The sequence below is a fragment of the Heliangelus exortis genome, chromosome 22, assembly GCF_036169615.1.
Source record: "Heliangelus exortis chromosome 22, bHelExo1.hap1, whole genome shotgun sequence".
Classification (NCBI taxonomy): Eukaryota; Metazoa; Chordata; class Aves; order Apodiformes; family Trochilidae; genus Heliangelus; species Heliangelus exortis.
The window spans coordinates 7,390,232-7,401,747 of record NC_092443.1 but is presented as its reverse complement, the minus strand read 5'-3'; the positions used below and the strand labels follow the sequence as shown (position 1 = coordinate 7,401,747).

At 47.2% G+C, this 11,516-nt stretch overlaps 1 protein-coding gene across 9 annotated transcripts in view; it reads left to right on the top strand.

Moving 5' to 3' along the window:
* Nucleotides 1-9,789, top strand: part of CRB2 (crumbs cell polarity complex component 2) — a 57,819-nt gene extending 48,030 nt beyond the window's left edge. For 6 of the 9 annotated variants that reach the window (XM_071766169.1, XM_071766173.1, XM_071766170.1 and 3 more), the window contains 6 exons: nt 240-796; nt 1,186-1,351; nt 1,668-2,535; nt 2,762-2,878; nt 3,309-3,435; nt 6,250-9,789. In XM_071766169.1, coding sequence (XP_071622270.1) covers nt 240-796; nt 1,186-1,351; nt 1,668-2,535; nt 2,762-2,878; nt 3,309-3,435; nt 6,250-6,477 — 2,063 coding nt within the window. In that variant the 3' untranslated portion in view covers nt 6,478-9,789. Of the gene's footprint in view, nt 1-239; nt 797-1,185; nt 1,352-1,667; nt 2,536-2,761; nt 2,879-3,308; nt 3,436-4,977; nt 5,130-6,249 lie in introns of all 9 variants that reach the window. The other 3 variants (XM_071766174.1, XM_071766168.1, XR_011730255.1) reach the window with 2 other exon arrangements.
* The last annotated feature ends 1,727 nt before the right edge of the window (nt 9,790-11,516 follow it).

Genomic DNA, 11,516 nt, shown 5'->3' with positions numbered 1-11,516 from the left:
ACTAGACCTGTACTTCTTCTGCTGCTTGGGTGCTTGAATTCATGCCCTCCAGAGAAGCAAGGACATGTTCACCTAGATCTTTATTTCACAGACCTGTGTGGGGTGAGAGCACAATTGCCCAGATGCACATTGAAAATGTTGGAAAGAAAGGTTTTGCCCTGTTCATAAGCAGCTTAGAACATCCCTGTGCCAGCAGCATCCCCTTGATGAGCTGATGTGTGTTTTCTTTTCTCTTCCAGAGCACCCAGCAGCAACATTTGGCCTAGAGAATTCTACCAGCTTTGCCTCTTTCACCCTTCCTGAGAACCTTGGTGCAAATTTCAACATCTCGTTTTTTGTTCGCAGTCGGAAACCTAACGGTTTGCTGCTGCAGATCAGCAATGGGACTGAGCCCTTCCTGAGTGTGTTCCTGAGGAGAGGCAAGGTGACCATCCAGACTGTGTCAGCAGATGTGGTCACGTTGCCAGAAAGTGTTGTTGATGGGAGAAGACATTTGGTAGCTCTCTCTTTCCAAGAAGGAATTGTTGGTGCTCACCTGTCAGACACGTACCTGGAGCTGGGACAGCTCATAGCAAGACCTCTGGTAGCTGGCTATGAAGTGCTCATTGGGGGACATCCTGACCCAGGCAGTGCTGACGTGTGGGGAGGGTATTTTAAAGGCTGCTTGCAAGACATCCAACTGAACAGCCACCAAATACAGTTTTTTCAGGCTGAGAACTACAGCCTGCCCCAGGAGCTCAACAGGACTCAAACTGATAATCTTGTGAATGGTTGCATCTCTGATAACACCTGCCAGGTGTGTTGTCTCTTGTCTCTGTGTGTTCATTATCATTCTGTGCTTACAGAAAAGTCTGATTGTTGCTGGTATTAGCAAGGTGACAGAGCTTTTTTCGGTACTGAAGGACTCATGGTCCCCCATGCTCTGTGTCACTCCATATACTCCCTACAACTTAGGCACTAAGTTTTCTCTGGCCTCACCTGTAGCATTTGTAGTTTGTAGAACCTGGGCAGTGCAGACACCTTTGTGCTTCCTTCACTGCTGTTCAGTCACTGTTTTAATTCCTCTTCTTTCTGGAGTCAAGCACTGCTTGTACAAAGCTTTGTTGTCACATGTCCTACTAGTGAATTCTCTGAGATCCAAAGATAAATTATGCTGCTCCTAAATTCTGCTTTTTTGTTTTCCAGTCTGAACCATGTCAGAATGGTGGCAGATGCACTGTCACTTGGAATGATTTCCATTGCAGCTGTCCAGCAAATTTCACTGGGAAATTTTGTGAAGAGAGAGTCTGGTGTGAAAGTGACCCATGTCCTGAAGCTACCACCTGCATAGATGTTCCAGCAGGATATGTGTGTAAGTGCTGTTCCCTGCTTACCTGTTGGTAAAACCTGAGCTTTTCTAGCAGTGAAAGGGAACAGCTGTGTTTTTGTGCAGTGCTGTGAGACTGATGAAGAAAAGTTGCTGCACAAGAGCTGGATATTGTTATTAGAGGTGCAGTTGTAATCAGGAAGAGCTTTCAGGATGCCAGCAGCTAGGCCTGTAATCCTACTCACACTAAGCTTCTGTGATTCTTCAGGGAGGGAACCTGCCAGGAGTTTGCCATTGGTCTGTCTCAAACACACCACCAACTGTCTTTCAAATCCCTCATGCTTTACCCCTTTATTTATAGGCCTGGCTAATGCAACATTTAATAGCTATGCTGCTGTGGAATTTACCACCAATGCATCAGTGACCAGAACTCTGAGCAGCCTCCACATGGATTTCAGGACCAGGGACGAAGATGCTGTTTTGCTTTGGGCTATGGAAGAAGTGGATTCCCTCCAGGTGGCCATCAAGAACTCCTCCCTGCTTGTTGACATCAGGAGTGGGAACAGCATCGAGGGGGTCAGCTTCCTGAGCCAGAAGTCAGTGACAGATGGTGCCTGGCACAGCATCTCTGTGTCCATGGAGGAGCCAACTGCCCCTTCTTCCAGGTGGCTGCTTCGTTTGGATGGGTCTGAGAACACAACTCTGCAGGGAAGTGCTGGGAACTTGGACTTCCTAAAGAACAATGCCCTGATTGTTGTAGCTGAAAACTTCACCGGCTGCCTGGGGCACGTGAAGATAGGAGGGATCTACCTGCCCTTCACTGCCCACCTCCCCTACCCCCAGCCAGAGCAGTTCCAGCAGGCCAGCAGGAGCTCCATCCAGCTGGGATGCACCGGGGCCGATGTCTGTGCCTCCAGCCCCTGCCTCAACGCCGGCACCTGCCAGGACTTGTTCAACTCCTTCAGCTGTGCCTGTGGGGAGGGCTGGGAGGGGCAGCTCTGCCAGTCTGACATTGATGACTGCCAGTCAGGTCCCTGTGTGCACGGGGACTGTGTGGATGCAGTAGCAGATTTCCAGTGTGAATGCTTCCGGGGGTTCATTGGGAAGAGGTGTGACATCAACGTGGACGACTGCGTGCGGCACCAGTGCCTGAACGGGGCCACCTGTGTGGATGGGGTTTATGGCTACTCCTGCAAGTGCCCCCCTCAGTACTCAGGACCTCGCTGTGAGTAAGTAACTGGGTTAAAGTCCTAGTACTGGTGCAGCATATTCTCTGAGCATGCTCAAAGTAACACTGATATTATGGGTGATTTCTGAGACTGTTCCCTTCTCCACATGTGCCAAGCTCCTTCCCAGACATACCAATGACCCTCACCAGCCCGCTCTCCACCGAGCCCCAGTACATCTTTACCTTTCCCCAAAACTGCCCTTGTTCAAGGCTGTCTCTTTTCCCAGGTGGCCATTCCCACCCCAGCAGTGTGGAAAGAACTTCACCTGCCTGAATGGAGGCAAATGCACCAGTGAGAGCTGGGGAGCCAACTGCACCTGCAAGCCAGGTTTCACCGGGAGGAAGTAAGTGCTGAGGGGATCTGGTGCCCCCATTCTTATTTCAGTGGGAAAGCTGAGCAAGTTGAAATGCTTTATCCTCTTATATGGCCTTTTGCCATTCAAACAACTGCTCCAAAACTATCAGTTATTTTTAGAAGAGGCAGGCTTGGTATGATTCTGCTGATAATACCAGTGTGAGCTTATTCCAAGGAGTTCTTGAACCTCATGAGAATTCATTAACTGGGGCAGAGACCTGGCTTCAGTCCTACAGAAGTGTCAGGAGAATGGAATGAATGGGTAACACTTTCATGTTGCTGGAGGAGGCACCTAAAAAAGATACAACAGAAACTTTTCAAATAAATGAGGCTTTTGTAGAGTGTATAATCTTGTGTTCTGTGGCACAAAAACATATATGAGAAAATTCATCTAATTCCAATACTCCTTTCTTTTCCAGTTGTCAAATCAGTGTGAACAGGTGTGACCCAAACCCCTGTCAGAACGGAGGGACCTGTCGGGGCTCCCACAGCTCCTACGAGTGTGTGTGCAGCGCCAGCTACACCGGGGAGCGCTGCGACGTCAACGTAAGCACTGCCCCTGCTCTGGGTGCTGCTCAGGGTGTTGGTGACACTGCCCACGGGGTACTGGTGACACTGCTGGTGTGTCACAGGGGCCCCTGTGTCCTGGCTAAAGCATGCTGGTAAAGCACAGCTGGAAATCAGCTAGAACCAAAGACATGAAGTGGGAAATTATTTTTGTCTTTGCTGTTGCATGTTGGTCCCCAGCATATGAGCAACTGCAGCAAATACTTTTCAGGATCTGCATGGGCTGCCATGTGTTTTTCAGGGCTGTCTCTGCAACTTCCCTGGGGTTTTGTAACTTTGGACAGTAATTGGGCCTGTAGGTAGAGCTACTCTATGTCCCTCACAGTTTCTTGGAGAATAGAATTCCAGCTGGCATTTTACCTTGGATGGGAGAGTTCCTAAGCACCTTCCCTATCCATAGGTCACTGAGTAGAAATGGATGTGTTTGGAGAAGGGATATGAGGTGAAGTTAAGCTAAATGGGAGTCAAGTACAAGTGAAGAAGTAGCATCCTTTATCTGCCAAGTCTGGTTCTGAGGGGCTGGGCTGGTGGGCCAGGCTCAACCAGGCTTTTCCTGCATGAGGCTCCTGCATGAGTAAAGCATTGCTGGTTGAGACTGAACTCTCTGGTGTGGAAGCTGTTAAATCATAATTTGCTTTTTTTCCTATGAAGCTGTTGCATGGACAGGTGGCTTCTCTGGTAACCTGGGAATGTACTAACCCATCCTGCAGGGAGGGGCTGTGTGCCCAGGGGCTGCTGTTGCTGTTACTGAGGGCTCTGGAAGGCCTCTGCCACAGGGCAGGCTGCATGCATGGATCCTTCAGGCATCTCTGTCTCCTCTCTTCAGGACCCTTCTTGTAGATTCCTGTGTTCATTCTCATCAGCCCCATCACTTCTGGCAGAATCACTTTTCTTTTCCCTCCTAAAGGGCCATTACTGGGGGGGGGGGGGCAGGGAGCTGTTTGTGCAGGATCCTGGGGAGAGCTGAGCTCTGCTGAGCTTCCTCTCACCAGCTGAAGCAACCCCAGAGCTGACAGGAGGCACTGGAGTGCTAAAATCTCCTGTGGTGCTGGGCTGGGCACTGACCTGCATGCTGGGCCAAGCTGCAGCTAAGCCCTGGTACATGGCTGGAGCTGAGAGATCAGCTTGGACTTCAGTCACAGGAAAATGGCAGAAGGACTTCCAGGTGCTCTGGGAATATTCCTCCCGTATTGTGTTGCTTTGTGACATTAGCATGGACTCCTTGGCATCCAAAAGCTGTAAATAATCAAGCTTGAGTGCTTTTGTTTTTATCTGTAAGGTGGTAGATAAGAAATACTTCTTATTTTTAGGCTTATTGTAATTTCAGGGCTTTCTTAAATGACATTCTACAATTTAAAAAATTCTTCATTGTATTTTCTACCATCCTTAATGCTACCAAAATCAAATACTCATTCAGCTCACTTATTTCCCTCCTCAGTACTTGGGCCTTGTCTCATCTCCATCTCATCTCCTCCCATCTATGTACTGACCTTTTTAACATCCTCCTCTTCCTGCTGCAAGGTGTCTTCAGCTCTGTTCCCTGGCATCCTCACATAGTGTGGATATTCCTGTGTGTGCCTTTGCAATTTAAAAGTTACAAAGTCAATGCATCTGGTACTCACCATTCACTGTTTAAGATCTTTTGCCCTAGGATTTCATAAAGTTCCTGCAAGGTATGTCAGTTCTCCATGGTGTATCCTACTCTTTACTCTGCCTTTGACACTGAGTAACTGTTAAGCCTGAAAATTACCACCCCCCCCTCTCTGTCCTGAGATCTTCAAGGAAGCCCTGAAACACAGCTCTGCAGAGAATCTTATTTGGATGGATAGCTTAACAGCTAAATAAATTCTCTAGTTTGACATCAGAGGCATCATTGAGCTTTTTAAAATATCATTCCCCTGCTCAAGGAAATTTCACAGGGTTACTGAAAATTCACATTGCTCTGCATTAACTTTAATTTTATTTCTTAAACAAGGTCTAGATCTTTCCCAGTGACACCTGCACGTTTTAGTCTGATATTGCTAAAGAGCCCCTGTACCTGCACTGCCATTTAAACCTTCAGGGGCTGTCCTGCTGTGAAAAATCTTAAGTGGAGAGGAGAGTATGGAGTTTGTGACACAATTTCACTGGTTCCACCTCAGCTAAGATGCTTCAAGTGTTGCTCAGACACTTCACTGCTGCTCTTGTAACTGTAACAAACAGCTGAGCAGGATCTTCATGAGCAAGTGGGCAGCAAGGGCCAGCTGCCTTTGTAGTGATTTTACAGCTCCAGGATTGCTCCTGTAAATTGTCTGCATTCAGGGTTCCTGTTTCCATGCTGCTCAGCTGCCTGGCTCAGGAAGTCCTCTCTTTTTTTCCATGTGGTAATTCTGTCCATGTGCCCTGCATGAATTATTGTAATGGTATTAACTGCTCCAGCCCTCAATCTGTTTATAACTTCGCTCTGTTGGGATCAGCTTCACCAAAGCTGCCAGTTAAAGACTGTCCCTACAGAGTGCCAATAGATTTGAGTTAGAAAGATTCAGACCCTGTTACTGCCTTTGTTTAAGAATAGTCCATTTTAGGAAGTAAGTTTAAACATGTTTTGTTCAGAGATAAAAGAATGACCATGAGCATTCTCTGTGCAGGTGCCCTCAGCTGGGTACTTGTTCCTTGCCTGCCCTTTTCCATTCAGGTACAGATCTTTTGCTTTGTAAAAAAACTTTTCCCTCTAATCTGACCAGTTCGGGTTCTTCAACTTAAGTGATTGTAACCACTGGAGTTTCATTGTTTCTCCATTAATTTCTTTTACAGAAGGGGACTCCAGGTGCTCTCTCCCCCTCCCCACTAATTGAAGTAGCTGTCCCTGTAGCCTGTGGCTCTTTACTGCTCCTCAGTATCGGGCTCATATTCATGATTCTCACTGCAAGGAAGAGGCGGCAATCAGAGGGAACCTACAGCCCGAGTCAGCAAGAAGTGGCAGGAGCTCGGCTGGAGATGGACAGTGTCCTAAAGGTGCCACCTGAGGAGCGGTTAATATAGGCACTGCTGTGACCAGGAGATGCACCTGCAGGGTCTGCTTTGACCTTGATCTTTCTCCAGCACTTGAAGCAGCAGCAGCTCCATCCCATCTCACTGTCCCTAAGGCACAATGAAGACACGGACTCAGAAGCAGGAGGCAGCCTGTGCATGCAGGAGCTGTTCCTGTTAACTGAGCCAAGTGCACACCCCTGGCTCAGACTCAGCCTCTTTCCTCCCTCCTTTCCTGCCCCACAAGTGCCCCACAGCTTCCCCTCAGCAGGAGCTGTTGAACTGCTCCTGCTCTGAAGTTGCTCTGGCTCCATCCCACCTCTCAGGCAGCAATGGCACAGTGACCTCTGCTTCCCAAGGCAGGGTGAATCAAGCACTAATTTGCAGATTCAGATCTATGTGTTCTTTTAAAGGAAAGATGTATAGAGGATATTTATGACTGATCTGTATATACTGCTCTGCGTTTGTCAGCAACTGAAACAGATTCAAAGTTTTTTCAGCTCAGGTGTATGAGGTTTTCCCACGCAGTTTTCAACAGCAACAGCAGCCATGAACTCCTGCCCTGTGCCAGCCCCAGCCCTACAGGGACCTGCCAGGAACTTCTGGAATCACGGCACAACCCCGTGTTGTGTGGGGTGATCCCTGTTAGACATTCCCATGGTACTGCTCAGCACCACAGCAGCCAGAACTCTGGGGCTTTGTGGGCCGGTGCTGGAGCTGTGGGCAGGACCTGCTGCCAAGTGAGGAACTTCAGAGCTTGGGCAGGGGGAGGTGGGGGCTGGTGAGCTGGAAAAGGGTCACCCACCCGAGTCCTGTGTGCTGAGGAGGGGGCAGTGGGAGGGGGAGGCTCCTGTCCAGCACTGCTGCCAGCCTGGAGCCAGGGGCTGGGGATGTGAACCTCAGCTGTGTCCAGGTGGAAACTCTGAGTAACTCCTGTTCTACCACAGCTGCCGGTGTGGGCGCATCTTAGCAACTCCTCGGTGGTGGGAGCAGCAGGGGCTGCAGGGGCTGTCCTGCTCCTGGCAGTTGTTGCAGCCACAGCCATTGCCATGAAGAGGAGGAGAGCGACTCAGGGAAGGTACAGTCCCAGCCGCCAGGAGAAAGATGGGGCTCGAGTGGAAATGTGGAATGTAATCAAGATGCCACCGATGGAGAGGCTGATCTGAGAGCTGGGGTCACACCAGGTGCTGTGGCATCCCCAACAGTCACACAACTGCTGCAGCAGCTCTGCCCCAAGTCCCCAGCTGTGTTGCTGTAGCACAGGGCTGGGCTGCTCTAAGCTACTTCCCAGGCTCCAGGCAGCAAGATTCAGCTGCTTGATCCAGCTTGGTTACTGGAGCTCATCCCATAAGATTTGTATGGAATGGGTCTGGCAGCGAGAGCAGTAAAGTCTGGGAGGAAAAAAGAAGATTGGGCAGGAGAAGAAAAAGCAGTGGCAGTGGCAGCAGAGAAGTGCACAGACCCATCAGCTCTGGGTCTCCTGGTGACCTCAGTGCCAGGTGGGCACCAGTGGCTCCCTGCAAAGAAGCAGAGCAGGTGTGGGTGCTGGTAATTAAACCCCGTATTATGAAATAACGTAGTTGTTTAAAAAAAAAATAAATGTGTGCCTGCAATTCCTCTGCAGAGGCAAGACAGGTGAGTAGCTGATGGGAGATAAATGTAGAGCTGATGCTGTCCTTCCCTAACCCAGCCAGAGTCAGCAGTAGCACACCAGAAAAACCAAGCCCCGTGCTGCTGTATCAGACACTTCTAAAGCTTTTCCTCAGCCTAAACCACAGGAACATTTCAAGTGCCTTCCTGAGACCGAGGTGTCAGTTCCCGTTGCTGCCGGGAGGATGTTTGGGTAGAACCGAACCCGGGGAGCAGCTGCTGTCCCACTGCCCAGCACGGGGGGGCTCTGGCAGCACCACCAGGAGCGGCTCTTGGAAGAGATTTGCTGGAGGAACACCGAGGAGGGGAAGAGGAGAGAGTTCAGGAGCTGCACCTCTCACAGCAGCCAGGTTTGGGCTTGTCAGGGCACAAGAACAGAATTTAGTTACCTAACCTAGTGAAGTTTACCATGAAATCAGGGTTTGTGTTGTAGTGAGAGGCAGCACCTGTTTTCAACCTTCTACAAAGAATATTTATTTTGTGGCTTTGCTTCTCCTTTGTTAGTTTTAGCTGTTGGGTGTGCAATTTCTTATTTAACAGCACGTGGCAGAGCAGGCCAAATAATGTCTAAAATCATTAGCATTTCAAGGTAATTTTTGACAGCTGTCAATTGTTTTAGAAAAGCATTGCTTTTTAATCTCAAAAATACTATTATTAAGCAGGGTGTGAATCTGCCCACCACAGCTCATCACCACCAGAATAAAATGCTGTTCTGGTCTGTTCTCAGATAGCTTTTGTTTTCACTCTAGCTGTAAATGTTTCTGTAATTCTAAGCAAAGGGAAGGGTGCATAACTGATTATCAGGTCTGTCTACTCAAGACCAGGGCTGCTGCATGCATGCAACTCTGATACAAGATGAAGAATGAAAGTTTGGAAAAACAGAGAAATGCCACCACTGGGAGACAAGAAAATAGTTTAAGTGTAAGATCACTTTCCCTCCAATGCTGAGGAAAAGTTGACAGAGCATTTGGTGATCCCACCTGGGCTGTGTACCTTTACCTCTGCAAAGGCAGGAGTGTCCTGCATCCCATAAGGACTTCTACCAACCTACAGCAAGCTTAGAAATATGATTTGGGCTTCTGCAAACTCAAACCTGATTGACCTCCAGGTTGTCACTCCTGAGCTTCACTTTGTATTTTGTGTTTAAATTGTAGAAAAATGCAGGCAGTGACAGGAGCTCAGTGAAGCAATGTTACTCCAGCCTCTGTTATTTTGAGACCCAGAACTGTAAGAACTATTTCTAAGCTACTGAAAGGTAAGAAGGAGCTACAAAACCAACACCAGTAAAAACATCTAAAAAGCAGCACATTGCAAGCAGTGTCTGCAGCCCCTGCTGCTGCCAGGCAGGCTCTTGCTCACTTGATTTACAAGATGAGCAGAGCAGGTGTTTTTGTTTCAATCACCCAAAGCCAGTACAGCAAAAATGGTAAAATACTTCGTCAGTGTCTTGAATGTTTCTGCAAAATAATTTATGAAAGTGGTTTTTTTTCCCCTAATGTACTTAGCTTTCTTTTGATATTTAATTTTTGAATATATTTTTTCACAAAACTGGACTTGCTGTAGTTAATGATCATGATCCTGTTTTCTTTTGTAATTGTAAATTTTATAATATGTAAAAAATTGAAATGCTCTTCAGAAGAAATTTACAATAAAATTTGGTTAAAAATAGACCTACTTACCTTGACTTGTGATTTTTTTTTTTTTTCCCTGAAGAGTGAAGAGGAACTTGACCAAATGGCTCCTTTTGGGCCACAGTTTGCACAGCTGCAAACCTCAATGGCTTAAGAATTAAAATTTTATTAATTGTCTGATTGTCACACACCAGAGCTCTAAGCATAGAGCTGGAGGAGGCAGAGATGTACAGCAAAGGTTTGTGGTAGAAGCAGAGTGGGGCTGCTGTACTTTCTGTTCACCTGTACTGAAGCATGTGCTGCTCCATTTTACCACAAATCCCCTTATTTTATGTGCAAAGAGGCAAAAATCAGTCAGAGCCATGAAATACCCACCAGTCCCTGGATCCTGTGATGTGAGCCAGGACAGAGTTCTGCAGCAGCAGAAATTCTCTTTGGGGCTGTGGGACCCAGAGCTGCAGCACAAGCTGCCAAACCTGCAACAGGCACCACTAACAAGTTCATCTCATGTTGGAAACCTCACTTTGCTCATACAGCCTGTGGGGTAAGGGTAGAAGGAGCAAAAGAGTGGGGGAAAACAACAACAACAACAAAACCCTTATTATTAGAAGTCAAAGAGGATAAACCCCACGCTGCAGAGGGCCAGAGCTGAGGCAGCATCAGCAATCAGCTCCTTACGTGCTCTCCTGCCACCAGTGTGTGACACAGGGCTGGCTCTGGGGTGTCACTACCACTCTGACCACTTCCTAACCAGGAATAAAGCTGGACAGATCCCAATCTCCTGCTTGATTTTTTTTCTCACAAACATGAGAAAGGGAATAGGGAGGTGGGGATTATCTCAGTAACCCAGACCATTCATTACAGGTTAAAAAAACCCCATCCCTAATGTGTGCAGAGAAAGCACAAATTGCTCGTAATTAACACAGGTACGTAAGGTTGGCTTCAGCAACAAAATTCTTGTGTCTTGACAGCTCCCAGTTCCAGTGTCCAATTTCTAACTTAATGACTCAACAAGACATATAAAAGCTTTTACCATCTGTACAGCATCAGAAACATTAAAGAATTGGGTTTTTAAAAAATAAAAGTTATTTCTAATGGAAGAAAGCATCTGTAAATAGCAGAGCAGTACCAAACACAATCACCTACAGTCAGTACAGGAAGATGTACAAAGCTCTATATAAAGTCATTGATGAGTTGTATCAGACAAGCAATAAAAGGAACACTTCTTACACTAGATTAATAAAAACATCAAAAATACTTCTACATCAGAAAAAGAAATGTTTTACGTCCAAGCCTGGGCTCCCAGACAAGCACACCTTGCTTACATCTGGCACTGTTAGGAATGACTCATGTTAGGAATTCCTGAGTTTAAATAAGACAAAAAACCAAAATACTGCCCTAAGGGTTGTTTGATTCCTTTAGTATGAGAAGCATGTAAACCAGTCTCCTGCTCAAAAATTCCAGTCAAGAAGTGAGGAAGGTCACAAACTCCAAGAGAGTTGCCTTCTACTCCTGGATCTCAGGGGTGTGTCCAACCTCCTCCCTCCCCTTCAAAACAAAGTGAAGGGTGATTAATGACAGGTGTTTGGAGTTCAATTACTTCTCAGTGCCTCGAAAGTGACTTAAAAAAAAGTAAACCAAGAGTGCTTGTTTGTCTAAAAGTCAAATGCACAAAACATTCCATAATATGGGCAGAGTAAAACAATCAGAGATGGAAAATGATTTGCAGCGATACAGAATTACCTGAGCTTTTTTCCTGTTCCATGAAGC